A 20,629-nucleotide genomic window follows, 5' to 3' on the forward strand; every position below is an offset into this window, starting at 1 on the left:
CTGATCTCTGACCGGCGTTGTCCACGTCTAACGCCCGACGTACTCGTCTCGTGGTCAAAACTGGGTGGGGGTGGTACCTCATACCTAGTACCACGCTGAGCGACGTCCAGGTAACTAACGACCCAACTCATCTGACACTGGATCTATAGCATCTCAAGCTCCAAGCGCACCACGCGATATGTACGTGGAACGTGCTGCGGCAACGGCTAATAACAAAACAATAAAAAAAACGTTTAATAAATAGACGAATTAAAAGCAACCGTAAAACGATAATATAATAAAACATACCTCATTCGCGTCCAGATCAGGAGGCACATCCCCACCAGCTTTTGCATCCCTGTCGGCCCCCCTACTCAACCCCCGCGTCGATAAGCTGATCAACAATCTGCACCTCCGTTGCCGCGAGTTGGGAAGGCTGAACCAAAGGCACCAGGACGTAAGGGGCACGTGCCCAAACCCCGACCACCAGTCGGTCGTACGGGCCGTTGTGTAACACCCCGCAACCGCAGCGGAAACGTAAACGGGATGCAACAGACACCTCTGATATCAACCACATTGTTTATAAAGAAAACTGAATGCATTAATATACTTCAAATTACATTATCTTGTATTTCATTACCGTCTAGGTGATACACACATCTTACAATACGATACATAATTCTATCTGTTATAATGTATCCTAACATCCCGCACACAAATCTTACACACATCAAGCACTTAGCACGTAAGCAATCACTTCATCTAAATTGTACCTGAAAAGCATGTGAGAAAACGGGTCAACTACGAATAGTTGGTGAGTTTCACAGTTTTAGTAAACCATTATAAATCCATATCATAATATAATATTATCTGGGGACACTGTTAACCCAGTACTGTACTCACTCCGGGGACACTGTTAACCCAGAAACACATCCAATAACCTCTGGGGACACTGTTAACCTAGAAACACATTTAATAACCTCTGGGGACACTGTTAATCCAGAAATACATTTAATAACCTCTGGGGACAGTGTTAACCCAAAAATACATTTAATAACCTCTGAGGACACTGTTAACCCAGAAATACATTTAATAACCTCTGGGGACACTGTTAACCCAGAAATACATTTAATAACCTCTGGGGACACTGTTAACCCAGAACACTGTTTCGGGCCTTACAATATTAGCAACTCAGACAATTACCATCTTGATACATTACCGTACGATTCCCGTACAATAAACATTATATAATACATTCATTTCCATGCGATCGGCATGTACTTAAACACTTTGATAAAAACATGCTTTCCGCCCCGGGAAAATATTTAAAACAGTTCAATAAAAAGGGGCTCGTGAAAACTCACCTTAGCACATGCAAGCAGGTAACAACAATCAATATCAGTTAACTCGTCCAATCTGTAATATGATCCCTACGATCGTTACTATACACTCATTATTAATATAACTTTAACCAAGTTAACCGGTACATCTGGGGGCACTGTTAACCCAGCACTGTACCTGTTCTGGGGGCAAGGTTAACCCAGAAACACTTCTCCGGACTCAGATTGTGATGTCGTTTAGAGTTCCATGGTCACAACTACTATTAGTTGTTTTTCTCGTTTTGCGTGCCTAGCACGGTTATCCGTTTTTATGTTTCAAAAAATGAGTTTGGTCACACACGACCCGAAAATAGTCGTTGACTGATAATTTAATTAAAGATGTGAAATTATAGCTCGGTTTAGACGTCCCGATTGGCCGCGGGACCCGTTTCCGTCTTTGGTGTACCGGAAACTGTTAAAATAGGTTAAAATTACTCAAATCATCCGAATTATTTTCGGATGATTTATTTTTACTTGTCTAACTCATTTATATGAAAATAACCCATTTTTAAGGTTTTTATACACCAGTCAGCTCGCTTAAGCGAACTTCACCGGTTTACGCGTTTTAACTTTAAAAGTTTGATAATTAGCACAAATACTTATCCGTTTACTCTCGGATCTTGAAATTTTGCACAAATCACTTTTTAACAGTGGGGAATTTTATAAAAATATTTCCAGAATTAATTTCTATATTTAAAATTTATTTATCTATTTTTAAACACCATTTAAACACTAAATATGTCGTAAATACCAAACCATCTTAGAAAAATCCCAAATTTTTCCTGGATGTCCCCTGCCATCCACATAGTCCCCTGTAATTTTTCCAGAACCAAAATCTTCTTTTACATGCCCTTTTTCCAAAACCGAGCTAGAAATCCCTATAACTCGTTTAACCGAAAAGCCTACTTAGACTTCTCCAACGGACCTCAAATTTTGTGTGTGATTTATACATGATATGAAAAGCTTATCTGAAATTTTCCAGAATTTATCATGATATTTAACTATTTTTCACCATTTTGGGCCAAAACCGAGCATTAAATTCACCAAATATTCATCCTTTATCCAAAAATTACCAAATATTCACAGAACTCATATTTTCATGTGTTTAACACCTCTGTAAAATTTCATGACCTAACTCCAAACGAGCCACAATCTGTCCAAAATACATAAATCATACAAAACCGAACTACCTTGTGTTTCTAGCCTCAAACCGCAAGAGTCTCGCTTTCTAGCCTTTGCTAGCAACTAGGTACAACACCTACAAGCACAATAACACCGCACCAAGCAAGTTACACCCACAATCAAGCCATTTCTTTCATGGTTTCGGTTATGCTTTAAAAACAAAGATTTAACCGTAAAAATTCGTTTTTGATTCGTTTAACTCCTTTCTTGGACCAAGATCCCTTGTATAACCCGTATACATCACTTGATCATGCAAGAATCGGTTCCATCTCGGGCTTTCACCCTTTTTCACTTGGAATCTCATTTCCTTGCAAGAACACTCAAGAAACGAACATAAACACGTACATAACACAATTTTACCTCGGTTTTTCTTGTCAAAAATCTCGGTTTTTGGCTTTTGGTCTTGAGAGAATTGGAGGTTTGTTGAATTGTGTTGTGAAAAAAAGAAAATGAAGTGTGTTTTGATGTGTGTGGTCCGATCGGACATATGGGGTGGATGGGGTGGGTCCCACAAGTTCATTTTTGGCCACTCATTTGGATATCCGAAATCCGGATAATGTTTTGGATAATCTGGTTCAGTTCGTTTCTCGGTTAAACGTTTAATTCGGCTTACAACGAGGCCAAAATGGTTGTTTTTCGGCTTAAAAATAAAATTTATACAAAACCGATTTAAAGACTTTAAAAACTTAACCCTTGACATTTATTAACTCGAAACGTCATATTATTAGTTATTACGCATCTTTTTCGGCTTGATCGATCGTCTCTTGCTCGGTTTGGTATTAAAGGTTTCGTTTAACGTACCGACGTACTATTAAATCGAAATCCTTTTTCTGCGCTTTAATCCACTTACCCCGAAGCTTTAATACTTCGTAACATCACTAAATATCATATATCTCGTCTATAATTGAACCCTCGATTCATTCGGGTTTCAATAACTATCGATCGTTTGATCGCATATTCAATACGGTGAATTATATATTCACGTACAATCAATACAATGAACCATGTATTCTCGTATAATTACCATGGTATCTAATGTACCCGACATTACATATGACGTAACTAACGTCTATCGGTTAGGGTATACCTGGTTTTGTCAGAATCGTTACATTCTCCCCCCGTTAAGAAATTTCGTCCTCGAAATTTTACACGCCCTCTATCTCCCTTCGAGAGAAAGGTGGGGGTTTTTCCCTCAGAATTCACCCCCGCGTTACCAAGTATAGTCTGGTCCTCGCTGTGAATTCCACTTAATCTTAATTAATAAAGCTTGGTATGTCCAAACTGTTTAGTTTTCCCGTCTATTATCTTTACGGAATTAGTTATGATATCAAGCATGTCCTCTATGAGTACCTCTATTACTAGTACTCTCGTTGCCTCATCGCTTAGGCACTTTTCAATCCGTATACATGGCAAAATATCATGTATAGTACTTAGCCCCTGGAGTACTTTAATTGATAGACTAAATGACCAACCATGGAGATAGTTCTCACGGGGTCCAATATATTAAGAAGCTATTTTCGGTTTTGCCAAACCTCACATCACCTCTCTCTAAGGTGATGCCTTAAAATGCCTTGTCACCTCTATTTAGTGACAATGGTTTCCTTTGAACGTTGACATAAATCCTTTGCCAATCCTCGCGCTACTTTCAACTTCTCTTAAACATTATAAACCCGATTGGTTGTTTCTCGGATCAATTCAAATCTTATGGCTCAATCGACGCTCATTTTCAATTTAACAAATTGGTGATAACTACTTCACCCATAGAAAGCTTCAAGCTCTCGATGCCTCCTTCCCATCCTTCCAATAATGAAAGTAGGATGACTATTTCGATCTGAGATTATTGAAAGTGGTACTTCAAGACGAGTTACCATTTCATCATCAGGAATTTAGGCAAAAATTCATTGTAATTTATTCCCACTATCATTGGCGAATTTTCTGTCGTTGTGGCGTTCCCTAGGGTTTTCGGTGTGCAGCCTTATCTCTTGCATAATTCAATATTCACCAACACACGTGACCATAACTTTCTCCAAACTCGACCATTAATAAAAATCCTTTCAGATATCCGTATCATCAATAGTCAAGTCCGATCCCGGATGTATGGATTATTTCGATCTATGCACTTCGTCAATGATTAATTCACGAAGGTCATGGAGGGTCGGGATCCAAACCCAATTTTTGAAGTAGAGAATTTAGTCCACGCGCTGTTCGAAATTCTCCTCATTGCCGTAAGGTTCCTTCTTTTCCAATTGTTCCTCTTTCAACGTCTCACGTTGAGCGACTAGAATCAGGTCCGAAAGATTCGACTAGACTATCATCCCCAGTGCTCGCACTCGCAATGGCTTAACCCGATCTTCGTTGCCTCATATTCAGTTCCTTCTGATCAAATATGTGCTGCCAACTTTTATGATCGGTGAAGATGGTGCACTTCGTATCGTAGAGACAATGTCTCCACATTTTAAGTGCGTAGATAACCGCTCCCAGTTCTAAGTCGTGAGTAGTGTAATTTTACTCGTGTACTTTTAACTGTCGGGAAGCATAGGCTATAACCTTAATATACTGCGTCAACACGCATCCTAACCATTTACACGATACGTCACAATACGCGAGAAAACCATCGTCTCCATCGGGGAGACTTAAAATCGGCGCTTGGCACAATTTTAATGGTTTCTATCTTATTTGGATCTTTGTGAAATCTTTGTTACTTTACAACATGACCAAGGGATTATACCTTCTTTATTCAAAATCACATTTCGAAAACTTCACGTACAACTCCTCTTGCTTTAACACTTCCACAATTTTCCTTAACCGTCGTTCGTGCTCTTCTTTACGTTGCGAATATATCAAAATATCATCAATGAATGCCATGACACGTTTGTCAAAATAAAGTTTACAGACTCGGTTCATGAGGTCCATGAATACTGCCGGCGCATTTGTTAGCCCGAAAGGCATAACTAAGAATTCATAATGGCCGTAACGAGTCCGAAACGCTGTTGTTGCAACGTCCTCCTCTTGGATTTTTTTTTTTATTTGGTGATAACTATATCTAAGATCAATTTTCTAAAAATAAATCGCCCCTTGCAGTTGGTTAAATAGATCATTTACTTCGAAGAAGTGAATACCTATTCTTGATCGTCATTTTATTCAATTCTCCCTAATCAATAGATATCCTAACACTTCAGTCCTTCATTTCCCAAATAACACTGGTGCACCCCATGGTGACTAACTAGGTCGTATGAAACCTTATCCAATAATTCTTGCATTTCAGTTGGTGCAAGTCGGTAAGATGCTTTAGCAACAGGGCCAGCTTGAGGTATTAAATCGATTCTAAATTCGACCTGTCGGGTTGGCGGTAATCCAGGAAATTCTTCTGGGAAAACTTGTGGAAATTCGCGTACCATAGGGATATCTTCTATATGTTTTCTTTAAATACTTTGGCAATCGCGTTTGTTAAATACACCACGTCTTCTTGTCGTAAATATTATAACATCTCAAGATGAGATTAGAGTGGTAACATAATACCGTACACTTTTCTCTGTATCAAATCGCTTCATCGTCCGAAGGAGATCTTCTAATCATCTTCTTTTCATATTTGATTTCAGCTTCATGTTGAGTTAGCCAATCCATGCTAACTGTTACGTCAAACTTCTTTACTTTACTGGTCGTAGGTCAATAAGGAAAGGTTAATCGTTCAAAATAATAGGACAATTCCGTACAATTTAGTTAACCATTAGGGATTTACCGTTAGCGATCCTACAGTATAGGGTTCTATAGTTTCACTAATCGGTATCTTTCCATAGGGTAGGAGGTTAGCAGGAACTAACCTCTATCGACGACCGTAAAAATATCACTGAAGCCCATTGATTTAAAACTACCACGTACTTAATACTACTTTTGGATCATGACGTGCTTCATTTGAATTAGTCACAAAAGCACGGCTCCTTGCTTGATCAGAGGTTGATGCTTGTCATGAGGTTCATCATCCAAGACACCTTGGTTCAACTTTGGGCAATCTCTCTTGAAACGTTCTGTACTGCCACATTCATAGCAAGTACAACTGTTTGGCATAATTTGATTTCTTCGGATGGATTGTTATTGAAGTTGTTGGGTTCGGAGTGGTTGTACATGAATGGGTTGGGGTTGCCGGTTCACATGGCTTCAACTGGTTCTACAAATGGGGCATTACGTCCATCTTTACCACACCCGTGGCCTACTATCACTCGACATTCTTCTTCCTTTATCATTTCTCTTCTTTATTACTCGACGTCTCACCTAACGTCCTTCTAGTCCACTTCCCATAGAGTAAAATATATCAATGTTGGCTTGCGACACAACCCTTTCAAGGTTGTATATTTTACAGGATTGACTATACTCTTTATCGATGGAGTTAGTCCCCAATATTGCGCTCACTTCGCTTAGTTTCAGGAGTAATTAGCCATGTTACCAGACATGACAATTCCTTCAAACGATTAGCGTTTTCTAAGTGATCAGCATACAACATTTCTATCTTCCATAGTTCAGTTTCCAATCTCTGAACTTAATTACTCGAATAAAAGTGCTCTGGCACAAGAATTTTAAATCCTGACCATATTATCTGAGCAATAATTTTTTTTTTTTTTTTTTTAACTATAATTTTGTAACATCGTGTTCCATCACGATACCACATAATCTACCAACATATCTGTAGCATATTTCACTACACAATGTTCTAGACTCTTACCAATAACCTTAACCATTTCGATCTTTTCTATCCACTCGCTAATCTATTCCTTCCTTTACCATCAGTCAACTATTAATAATCCTTTAACACAACCGATAAACATATTCTTCACACCGGATCTAATTCATTACGACTACTATTCATGTTTAGTATATAACTAATACTTGTAGTCATAATAGCATTCGGTGGAACATTATCACTTTTAGTAATACCACCAAGAATTGAAATATTCATATTCATGTGATTGCTCGATCTACAATCTTGCGATCACATTTGTATCAACAGTAGCAGTGATCTGTGATACGACATTCGGTATCATCATCTTCTATCTTTGAGCAATCAACTGAATCATATCAATCTCCATCGTTGGAGTTACTCTTTTTATGTCATTCTGCCGTACTCATCCCGTACGCAGTAATCAATACTAATCTCACCATATAACTCGTTACCAGCTCAATCATGACAACGGTATACATACACACCAAATATTATCATATATATTACACATACCGGCATCTAGTATATATGTCCCACAAATATAATAACATATAGACTTAACCTGACGTCGGTTAACGTCTAAATATGGTTCATAATCCTTGTCACCATCTGACATATAGATCTTTCTCAACAAAAATCAATGTTTAATATTCATGATTTCAATATCCTTCTGCATGTCAGTATAACCGATACATGCTCACCGTGAGCACCAAACGATTACGTACCACGGAGTTATAATATCCGTGTCTATTCGTATTTCCGGTATACGCGGTATACCACCTACGAACGAATAATCAATTATGCTATAATGATTCCAACACCTCTTTGTGTATGGGTAATCATTCTATTCGAGCATACATGGGCGTAGGCATCTAACGGATATAAGGATAACATAGGGAGTTGCAAGGTTCAAGATAATCGCGCAACATGGGTTGCCTTCAAATATTATTAAATGCTATTATGGGAATCTCTATCACTTGCTCAGTCAATGTCCTCAGGCGTTCTAGGTTCGTTGAAACCGGTAATTCTCGATCTGGAGATGGTATGACTCATATGTTTAAGAGTGAGAAATACATATGTATTTCTATATATTATTTTTATTTGCTGATTTATTATCAAATTTATTATTACTATTATTTTATGTATTTATTTACCTTAATGGAATAAGAATGGTTTCAGGTACGGATCCGTCCGTACGTGAGGGTCGACGGTTCGGGTGAACATCTGGGGTTATTAGGATATACGGTACCGGTGTTGGTAGGGTAAGGGATTCATCAATTTTGGTTGGGAGTGACGGTTACTAGATATTTCTGGTTAATGTCAAACGGGAGATCTAACTTGGTACTATCATAATTATGACCCGATAAGTCAGACTCATCATCAACCGATGCTCTTAGAAATTTCGGCATCCTTGGTATTTTTATTATTTCATCCCCCGGTTCCTTATCCGAGCCCCATTTCTCCATACATGTACCCACAAGATATGCACGTATATATATATATATACACATTAGCACACATAAATAATATTATATACTTTACATATATGTTGCCATTTTTACCTATCAACGTACCCCGTGACTTCCCCTGAACTCCCTCGTGCGGACAAGTCTGTTATTATGTTCCGGACCATAATAACTCACTTGTCCATCCAAGTTCATCCAGACCTCGTCACTATAAATTATTAGTTGATATTCAGATCCTATAATACTTGAGCTACTGGTTATATTTTAGGTATCTTTTAAAGACATCCTAATTCTTTTATAACCAATGGCTCTGATACCAAGTTCTGTAACACCCAGCAACCGCAGCGGAAACGTAAACGGGATGCAACAGACACCTCTGATATCAACCACATTGTTTATAAAGAAAACTGAATGCATTAATATACTTCAAATTACATTATCTTGTATTTCATTACCGTCTAGGTGATACACACATCTTACAATACGATACATAATTCTATCTGTTATAATGTATCCTAACATCCCGCACACAAATCTTACACACATCAAGCACTTAGCACGTAAGCAATCACTTCATCTAAATTGTACCTGAAAAGCATGTGAGAAAACGGGTCAACTACGAATAGTTGGTGAGTTTCACAGTTTTAGTAAACCATTATAAATCCATACCATAATATAATATTATCTGGGGACACTGTTAACCCAGTACTGTACTCACTCCGGGGACACTGTTAACCCAGAAACACATCCAATAACCTCTGGGGACACTGTTAACCCAGAAACACATTTAATAACCTCTGGGGACACTGTTAATCCAGAAATACATTTAATAACCTCTGGGGACACTGTTAACCCAAAAATACATTTAATAACCTCTGGGGACACTGTTAACCGAGAAATACATTTAATAACCTCTGGGGACACTGTTAACCCAGAAATACATTTAATAACCTCTGGGGACACTGTTAACCCAGAACACTGTTTCGGGCCTTACAATATTAGCAACTCAGACAATTACCATCTTGATACATTACCGTACGATTCCCGTACAATAAACATTATATAATACATTCATTTCCATGCGATCGGCATGTACTTAAACACTTTGATAAAAACATGCTTTCCGCCCCGGGAAAATATTTAAAACAGTTCAATAAAAGGGGCTCGTGAAAACTCACCTTAGCACATGCAAGCAGGTAACAACAATCAATATCAGTTAACCCGTCCAATCTGTAATATGATCCCTACGATCGTTACTATACACTCATTATTAATATAACTTTAACCAAGTTAACCGGTACATCTGGGGGCACTGTTAACCCTGCACTGTACCTGTTCTGGGGGCAAGGTTAAGCCAGAAGCACTTCTCCGGACTCAGACTGTGATGTCGATTAGAGTTCCATGGTCACAACTACTATTAGTTGTTTTTCTCGTTTTGTGTGCCTAGCACGGTTATCCGTTTTTATGTTTCAAAAAAATGAGTTTGGTCACACACGACCCGAAAATAGTCGTTGACTGATAATTTAATTAAAGATGTGAAATTATAGCTCGGTTTAGACGTCCCGATTGGCCGCGGGACCCGTTTCCGTCTTTGGCGTACCGGAAACTGTTAAAATTACTCAAATCATCCGAATTATTTTCGGATGATTTATTTTTACTTGTCTAACTCATTTATATGAAAATAGCCCATTTTTAAGGTTTTTATACACCAGTCAGCTCGCTTAAGCGAACTTCACCGGTTTACGCGTTTTAACTTTAAAAGTTTGATAATTAGCACAAATACTTATCCGTTTACTCTCGGATCTTGAAATTTTGCACAAATCACTTTTTAACAGTGGGGAATTTTATAAAAATATTTCCAGAATTAATTTCTATATTTAAAATTTATTTATCTATTTTTAAACACCATTTAAACACTAAATATGTCGTAAATACCAAACCATCTTAGAAAAATCCCAAATTTTTCCTGGATGTCCCCTGCCATCCACATAGTCCCCTGTAATTTTTCCAGAACCAAAATCTTCTTTTACATGCCCTTTTTCCAAAACCGAGCTAGAAATCCCTATAACTCGTTTAACCGAAAAGCCTACTTAGACTTCTCCAACGGACCTCAAATTTTGTGTGTGATTTATACATGATATGAAAAGCTTATCTGAAATTTTCCAGAATTTATCATGATATTTAACTATTTTTCACCATTTTGGGCCAAAACCGAGCATTAAATTCACCAAATATTCATCCTTTATCCAAAAATTACCAAATATTCACAGAACTCATATTTTCATGTGTTTAACACCTCTGTAAAATTTCATGACCTAACTCCAAACGAGCCACAATCTGTCCAAAATACATAAATCATACAAAACCGAACTACCTTGTGTTTCTAGCCTCAAACCGCAAGAGTCTCGCTTTCTAGCCTTTGCTAGCAACTAGGTACAACACCTACAAGCACAATAACACCGCACCAAGCAAGTTACACCCACAATCAAGCCATTTCTTTCATGGTTTCGGTTATGCTTTAAAAACAAAGATTTAACCGTAAAAATTCGTTTTTGATTCGTTTAACTCCTTTCTTGGACCAAGATCCCTTGTATAACCCGTATACATCACTTGATCATGCAAGAATCGGTTCCATCTCGGGCTTTCACCCTTTTTCACTTGGAATCTCATTTCCTTGCAAGAACACTCAAGAAACGAACATAAACACGTACATAACACAATTTTACCTCGGTTTTTCTTGTCAAAAATCTCGGTTTTTGGCTCTTGGTCTTGAGAGAATTGGAGGTTTGTTGAATTGTGTTGTGAAAAAAAGAAAATGAAGTGTGTTTTGATGTGTGTGGTCCGATCGGACATATGGGGTGGATGGGGTGGGTCCCACAAGTTCATTTTTGGCCACTCATTTGGATATCCGAAATCCGGATAATGTTTTGGATAATCTGGTTCAGTTCGTTTCTCGGTTAAACGTTTAATTCGGCTTACAACGAGGCCAAAATGGTTGTTTTTCGGCTTAAAAATAAAATTTATACAAAACCGATTTAAAGACTTTAAAAACTTAACCCTTGACATTTATTAACTCGAAACGTCATATTATTAGTTATTACGCATCTTTTTCGGCTTGATCGATCGTCTCTTGCTCGGTTTGGTATTAAAGGTTTCGTTTAACGTACCGACGTACTATTAAATCGAAATCCTTTTTCTGCGCTTTAATCCACTTACCCCGAAGCTTTAATACTTCGTAACATCACTAAATATCATATATCTCGTCTATAATTGAACCCTCGATTCATTCGGGTTTCAATAACTATCGATCGTTTGATCGCATATTCAATACGGTGAATTATATATTCACGTACAATCAATACAATGAACCATGTATTCTCGTATAATTACCATGGTATCTCATGTACCCGACATTACATATGACGTAACTAACGTCTATCGGTTAGGGTATACCTGGTTTTGTCAGAATCGTTACACGTTGGGCCCATCGAACGAATGCACAATGTGCATGCTGGTGCAACGGCCGCGGTCCAGCGGGTGAGGAGGGATTGATGCGATAGGTAACCATCCACCATGTCTCCGTGGTCCAACGAGATCGCAAGCTAGGTGACGTACGGGCCACCCATCAAAGACCCTTGCGCCTGCCTGTGGTAATCCTCGACAAAATACTCTACAAAACCCCCTATCAAGGTTGCAGGCCGTGCCGGTCAGCAGACACCTCCAAAAAAATAGGTCACGGAGGCTGCAGTGCTCCGCGCCCTGACTACGACCCTAATTAACGTCGTAATGAGTCTATGTAGATACTTGTATAATATAATATAATATAATATAATATAATATAATATAATATAATATAATATAATATAATATAATATAATATAATATAATATAATATAATATAATATAATATAATATAATATCTAACGCGTAACGTGGAGTAAACCTCCAGTTTCAGCTCCCGGTGCGTTGATTGGGCCGGCTCCATGGCTATCATCTCCGATGTGCTCGGCCGATCGCCTCGTGCGTCACAATCCTCAAAAAATAGCCAACATATGACCGTGTTGTAATGCGGGGTCATCTGTCGGAGGCGTCAATACCGGACAAAAGGGTCGGTACCCTCTTGAAACTGTAAGTGTGCATCGACTAATACGCCGTCACCCGCTATCCATCTCGGGTACCACCCCTGCCCCTGCGCTTGTCCCTGCTCCTTTTCCTCTAGCTCAATCTCCAGCTCCATCTCCACCTCATCATTCTCCATCTATAATTATAATAATAATTCAATTCAATAATAATAATAATTCAATAAAAATAATAGTAACAATAATATTAATAACAACAACAACATCAACAAAAACTAATAACTTATAACAAAAATAACTAATAATAATGATGCATAAAAAATACCAGCGACGGCGTACAGCACTGGATGCCGTCGATGGCTGTCTTCTCCAAACAGATGGCCGGAATCCGCCCGGAATCTGGCCAGAATCCGGCCGTCTGTTAGGCCGTCGTCGTCGTCGTCGTCATCATCATCATCATCGACACATGAACGCCATCATCCTCATCTCAACATCATCATCATCCCGATATCTATCCAAGAAAAAAAAAATAACTCGAGACGTACTTCGTGTCATGTCGGTGTGTCGGCGCAATCGAAACTCGTGTCGATGCTTCAATGGTATTTGGATGTCTGGAGGTTTGTGTGTGTGTTTGGATGCTTGGATAATAATGGAGGTAGATCTGCAGATGGGGGGTTATAAGAGGCTTAATACGCCGTGTATAGTACTATACGCGGCGGATTAGGCCTCTTTTAAACCCCCGTCTGTTTAAAAAGGGCCTAATAACATTATTATTATTATTGTTGTTGTTGTTGTTAGAAGTTAATGTTAATTATTATTATTGTTAAATAATATTAATTATTATTATTTTTGTTAATTAATATCAATTATTATTATGGTTAATTAATATTAATGATTATTATTATTAGAATTTGTTAATAATTAAATTTATTTATTTAATGATAAAAACCAATCGCTTCATATCGAGTAGGTTGAAAAATTCTAGGATTATCCCAACAATGCTTAAATATTCATCGATAGAGTCAAAATATGAAAACCCAAAAGTTTTATTTTGTTTAAGTGATGGTACACTCGGTTCATATCGAGTAGGTTATTATAGATGATATTATTACACTTTTACAAATGATGTCAACCTACATCAATGGTAGGAGGGTGTAACATCCCCGAAAAATCCCATATTTATTTTAGGCTAAAAATGTCAACTTAGAAATATGAGGGATTAAAAAAATTCTCAAGACAATTAATGTGGAAAATAAGATAAGAAAAATAAAGGATCTCATGTTAAGAAGTTAAGAAAAATCCATCCCACGTGTAAAGAAGGAAGAAAGTGGAAGCATTCCAAATGGATATAAATAAGAAAGAAAACTTTCATCCCACATGGAAAAAAGGAAAAAAAATGAAAGCTCTTTGTAAGCAAGAAAGTTTACATAGTAATATTCTTATTTGGTTAACCACACTCTGTAGTCCTAGCATAGGGTGCCAAGCACCCGACGTGCACGAGCACGGGCTCAGGCGGTGGGCATAATGTAGCGTTTTGATGGGGCACTTTGCACTTTGCAAGCCGCTTAAGAGCCGCCTTTAGTATTTTGAGAAAGTACAAGGACTAAAAGTGAAAATATGAATTTAAAAATACTTTGCGCTATGCGAATGGATCAGATATGATGTTTTCGCGCTACGCGAAAGACAAAATACATAAACCGACATTGAGTTGGTTCGCGCTACGCGGAGTACTGAGTTAAGATTTCTTCGCGCTACGCGAAGTAACTCCTACGCATGTATGACACGTGGCACCACGTCAAGCCACGTGGCACGACGCCAGATGACTCAGCAAATATAATGGCGGTTCGGGTGACGCGAACGGCTGAACTGTTTGTCCTTCGCGCTATGCAAAGGAATCCAAAATCAACTATAAATAGAAAGGGTCACGGCAAGTTATGTCGCACACCCAAACACACATTTTATACACATAGTTAATCTTGGGAAGCGTGTCGCATCTTGTAGAACGTGCCAAGCTCCGAAGTTCTGACGGTTTAAGCTCTTGTACAAGATAGAGAGTAAAGGCACTACTCGATCATTCTTATGCAGCTGAACTCCGAATCGTGTGTGGTAGGGTTCCGCTTAAGTATTATTTAATTATTGTTGTGATGGCTTAGACCATAGTCCGGGGTATAGCTCGAACCTTGATCGCAGTTAAGCATAATATAATTTTTTATAAGCAAAGGTTATAGACAAATATTGTTTCTTCATCATTAAGAAACGCAAGCATTCACACACAAAGAGTATAGTTAAAATAATATTTCATATGATTAAGGAATATAATATTCATTTACAAATGTTATAGTTAAAGTAATGTTTCTTCTTGATGAAGAAACTTGGCATAGATGTTTCTTCTTAAAGAAGAAACATAACACATAATTGATAAAAAAAAAAGGACTAAAGGTCCATATATTTTATATAAACAAATGACTTGTCAAGGTTAAAGCTACACAAAACAGACTACGAGGTATGAAGCTAGATTTTTGATCTAGATATTTATACAAAGGTTATTCTCATACTATAGGTTCGAGATAACAATCAATAAATTAGAATCAGAAATTAGTAATAAGAATCCTTAATAGAAACTGATTACAGACAGAGGTCAGTAACAGAAACTGATCATAAATATGAATCAGTGTCAAAAACTGATCACAATAAAAATGGTGAATACGCCTTAAACTTTTACAAACTCTTTTAGAGTCAGATTGTTTGCACAGGATCTATGAATCCTTATGTAACACTATGAAAATACCCTATCTAAGCTTGGGCTAAAAATGTCAAACCTGAAAGATAGATGGTCAAAATGAAATTCTGATATTTAATTTCATCGTGCTAGCTGAGAGTGGATCTATTTGGCTCTATGCGAAGTAGCTGTAACAGAAACCAAGAGAATGATGTTTCGTGCTACGCGAAACCACGTTAAGTAATCTGATACACGTGTCCAACCACGTGTCAACATATGGCATGATTGTACATGCCACTTGTCATGATATTGTTTCTCGCGATGCGTACGGCTAACCTTGTCCTTCGCGCGATGCAAAAGAGGTTTAAATCGCCTATAAATTGGGCAGCTACAAGTTGAGACCAAATCATCCCAAAAACACCTTCTTCTACGCATACTTAACCTAGGAATCCATGCCATAAGTTTTCCGGCTTTCCGAAGGCTTATTTTCTCGAAGTTTGTGCAAGAAACGAAGTTTCGAAGACTAGCTATCATCCAACCGCCTTGTTTAGCGAAGTTTTACCATCAAGTTGCTGATCATTTCTTGTTCCTTTCTCGAGTAATCGCTTAAGCTAGGAATTATGCTTATGTTACTTCATTATACAGTTATTTAAGACCTAATCAAGAGTATAGTCGTCAACTGTAAATGATTTTTAAATAATGTTTTTGCAAAGGAAATGACGTTACCTTCATAAGAAGTGATATCATTAAACTATATATTTTGACGGGCATGTAGTAACTGAAATTGGGATATCATTAGTAGAAGTTTCTTGCCTAAGGTAAGTAATTCGTACAAATCCCAATTAACCGCGGAACCCGTTTACTTACCTGAGAAGCTTGCCAACACGATAGAACCTATTAGACCAAAGCATGCTATCCCAAACGTCATATATTAATATAAGAATATTTTCATAAACGACTATAACACTATCAAGGTTAAATCATATTTAAGGTCTGAAGATTAATCAAGAAACACCATCAAGGTATTTATGTAAACCTATTACAAATCCTAGACTTCCAAATCTAGACTTGCAAATCCCGTACTTGCAAATCCAGATATGCAAATTCCAGACTTGCAAATCCCGTATATGCAAATCCTAAACTTACAAATCCCGACTTGCAAATCATAGACTTGAGTTGTGCATTATAATCTACACTTCGGCATTGAATAAAATTGATATCTAAACGTCACTAAGAATAAGCATGTCGCAACAATAAATTTGTTTTTTTAAATATAATATATTTAAACATATAGAATGAAACAAAAATAAATAAATAATCTTGTCAGTTATATGGGTGGATAAAGGACCAAAGTTGAAACTAATTCTTGTATTTACAAAATTGAGTAAAGTTAAGGAGGTAAATAATAATTTTAAATTAGAACTGTCAAAATTAGATAAATTTAAGTTAAAACTGTTATGCTTTAAATACTTGTAAATTAATGCAACTTTAACTTGTACTTTATAATTCACATTTGGTTTCAGATATAATTTATATCAAAACATGGATAAAAATAAGAACGTTGCAACTGTATGTTTGAATTTAATAAAAAATATAATATACTCAAGGATATAAAAGATATAGTAAAAGAAATAGATTTGAGTAATATGTGAACGAAATTAAATGTTTATGTAAGATGGGTTGATTCAAAGACATTTTTAGCTTTTGAAATTGAAAAAACGGGTACTTCAAAACTTTCACAATTGTATCGAGTTAGATACATTTAAATTTTTAAATTTTAAGAGGTTCCATAGATATTTTTATTTCAAAAGATTGGTGAAATAACTATTGTTGCTTTCCGGTAACTTACTGATAACAAATTGTATCAATCAAGAGTATCGAGGGTTCAGGAAGTCAAACTATAATTACATGCATCTACTCTCCGAATTATTAAGTTGTATTTAGAGACGCGCACTGCTCAACCGGCCCGCACTACTCAGCCGCCCCGTACTACTCACCCTCCCCGACTCGTTTACAGAATGGCCACTGCTCACCCTCCCCGACTCAACTCTCTCCATGGGCTGTTGCTGCACCACCAAAACCGAAAACTTAAACTCCGACGTAGCTAACAAATCTCCGATTTTTCCCAGCTCGGGGCACTGCGACCACTCCGAAAGCCCATACGTCAACTGTGAATAAGCATAACCGTGATCTCTACCAACTATGAACAAATCACACCCATTTTCCATTTGTCTCAGCAAATGCACTGTTTCAACGGCATCTTTTGCTACCTCTTCTTGAATATAGATATCTCGTCCCTTACACTCCATCCGAAACCGATCGATTATCTCCCGGTCCATTCTCTGTTCATGGATCTCTGGTGCCATTTCCACGTCGACAGGCTTTGGCCGTAGCAGGACAAGCAGTAGGCTGATGTGGTGGTGTTGTGCCATTCGGGTACTGTATGCGAGTGCTTCTCTGTCGTCTGCACCGCCAAGGAACAGCTGGGTTATGCGGAACACCTTGGTTCGTCTGGCCAGCGCCGAGTTTGGTCCTCCAATTTGGCCCCGGTCCACGAGTATACCGATTGAACAAGGCGCTTTCTCCATTATTTTGGAGTTCACTGATCTAATTCCTTGAATTGTAGCTTCAATGGTTCCATCAATAGCCCAACGCTTGTGAAATGGGACAATCACAATGTTGGCACATTTGTTTATAGCTATTGTGATTACATCTTCATGCATGCTACCATACGGCGACATGGCGATTAAGTGTTCGACCATAACGGAGTTGTGGTTGCGCTCCATGAAATAATAAAATGCTTTTCCCATTTGTAGCACCCGATTTTGTGCCGAGGGTACTTTTTCGACTTCCGAGATTGGGATTAAAATGGCGGATGCTCGGCCTTCGAGTGGGTGTAAGTTCATTGTGGTGACTTCCATGTGTTGGTGCCTTGTGGGATTTGATACTTCTAAGAGGTTTATGATGGATGGAACATTGTCTTCATTGTGAATACAAACCACGATTCTAAAGAAATCGTCTGGTTCGCATTCTATGATGCTGTTTCGTTTGTATGTTCGGTATCTTGTTGACGGATCGTAAAAATGCCACAGCACAAACCTTACACTTCCTGTTACTACTAGCATGTTGAGTATAAGAAGAGAGTATGCCTGATCTGTTACGACCTGAAAAAGGAAACATGATTAAATTCTATACCTCAAAGAAATTGTGTTTGTCGGGGGGCTAGTGTTTGTTTTTTCAAGTCTAGGTGGTTTAGATGATTAATGTACAACTGATTCTTGGGAGATTTACCAGATGGTTTTTGTTTCTAGGCATACTGCTACCCGAGGTAGTAGATTGTAAAAAATGTGACAGAGGAATGTTGTGTGGCAAGTGAAGTCCATGAACATTAGGCATGCAGACTCAGCTTGCCACCTAATTCAAGGAGTTTGCATGCCCAAAAAAAGCGTTTATGGACTTTGCTTGCCACGTGATAATTCTGTATCAGTTGATTTTCTATCTACAGTAATGAACTCCGCAACGTTGGACCGCCTAGAAACCAAAACTATCTCAAAAGTCTCCTTGAAACAGTTATATATTCTCTAAATTAATCTGCTAGAAACACTGCGTACGTTATACTTGGCATGTGCTTTTGTGATCAATGCGCCTTATATATGTACCTCATTATGCCGTATAAGCGAAAAGGCGGAGACATCAATGATGCCTTTTGTGCACATGATCATAGCGAAATGAAAAGCATCCTGCAACGGCACGCTGAAATACATGGCTAAAACAAAGTTACTTATGAACTTAGCCAAGTATGCTAATGTAATGAAAGCCTCAGTGATCAAAGCAGCAAACATTTCATCACCTCCAAGTGACTTCAGGTTCACCTTGAATGCACATATTGCAAATTTGGCCGGAACCAAAATAGTAGTCGCCACCCAATCTAGTCGGTTCACTATGCCCGAACCAAAAGGAGGCCCATCAGGCAAACATATGCCCATGGTGAACCCCCCAAATGAAGCATTTTGCCCCAAGCATTCTGATAGAAACCCACACAATAAAACTGTAACCAGCACCACTAGAAACTGACTCTCTTTAATATCCTGGCCTTCAGGAATCCTCTTGGCCATCCATAACACAAATGGGCGAAGCACGAAACACATGGAGATCAAAAAGCAAGCGATCCAGAACACGTTCTTTAAGGGCTTCCAGTCTTGCCTTTCCAAAGCCACACCAATGGTGGTCAGCCCTAAAGAAGTGATCCAACTGCAGAAATCAGTAACCAAAGCCGTGCTACAGGATAGCCGACCCAGGTCCGAATTCAACAAGTTTAAGTCCGAAAGAGTGCTGGTGACTGCGGGGAATGTTGTCATGGATGTCAAGGCTACCACAAAGGGTATAGTATGAAGAGTAACCTCATCCATTTCGATTAAATTAGGCAAAGGCATTAAACACATTAGGCAAACTGCATAGGGTACCACAAAAGACATGCAACCCATGAGAACCATGTGCCTATGAACACTCTTTAAGATACTCGTGTCAATTTGAACCCCAACCACAAAAACGTGTAACATGTACCCAAAGTTGGCGACCGTATAGAGCACCAACTTGCCGGATTCCGGGAACAATTGGTGGAGAATGTGGTTGTCAAGCCTTACGAGCCAAATGAACACCATACAACCCTGGAAAGACGATACGAATTGATCAAGGCATGGACAAAAAACAAAAACATGCATGCATGCACATATAGATTTTATCTTACGATAAGTTGGCAAGAGAGAATACTTTGTCGAAGGGGTTTGAGGAGATAGAAGAATGCTTGCGAGACGAAGAAGATGATACTGAGCTGAAGCATCAAAAGGGGTACACTGAAGGCTGAAACATCGCATCCGTACCACGAACATCCCATCGAATTGGTCATATGCAAATACTGGCAAATCATTTGTTCGGGCTCGTTAACACCGGGAACGTATCCCTCCGATGAAATTATGGCCGGTAGGTGAGACATTGTTTGGTTTAATTTCCTGAAAAAATTACAACAAGTTTCAAACGAAGCAAGAATCGCACAAGGGTGTGGATAAGCAACAGAGAAAGAGAGGGAGGGAGGGAGGGAGGGAGGAAGATTG

At 38.3% G+C, this 20,629-nt stretch overlaps 1 protein-coding gene across 1 annotated transcript in view; it reads right to left on the minus strand.

The window, feature by feature from the left end:
- LOC143616988 (cation/H(+) antiporter 14-like) overlaps positions 1-20,119 on the minus strand; it is a 56,214-nt gene extending 36,095 nt beyond the window's left edge. Inside the window, exons 1-4 of the mRNA XM_077089669.1 lie at positions 19,337-20,119; positions 19,178-19,258; positions 17,516-18,682; positions 12,818-12,978 (exon numbers count right to left, since the gene is read on the minus strand). Of these exons, the coding sequence (XP_076945784.1) occupies positions 12,818-12,978; positions 17,516-18,682; positions 19,178-19,258; positions 19,337-20,077 (2,150 nt within the window). The 5' untranslated portion in view covers positions 20,078-20,119. The remainder of the gene's footprint in view (positions 1-12,817; positions 12,979-17,515; positions 18,683-19,177; positions 19,259-19,336) is intronic.
- Between the last annotated feature and the right edge of the window lie 510 nt (positions 20,120-20,629).

Source organism: Bidens hawaiensis, unplaced genomic scaffold, assembly GCF_021521415.1.
Source record: "Bidens hawaiensis isolate Kalapana, Puna unplaced genomic scaffold, B.hawaiensis_p1.1 tig00050810_1, whole genome shotgun sequence".
Classification (NCBI taxonomy): Eukaryota; Viridiplantae; Streptophyta; class Magnoliopsida; order Asterales; family Asteraceae; genus Bidens; species Bidens hawaiensis.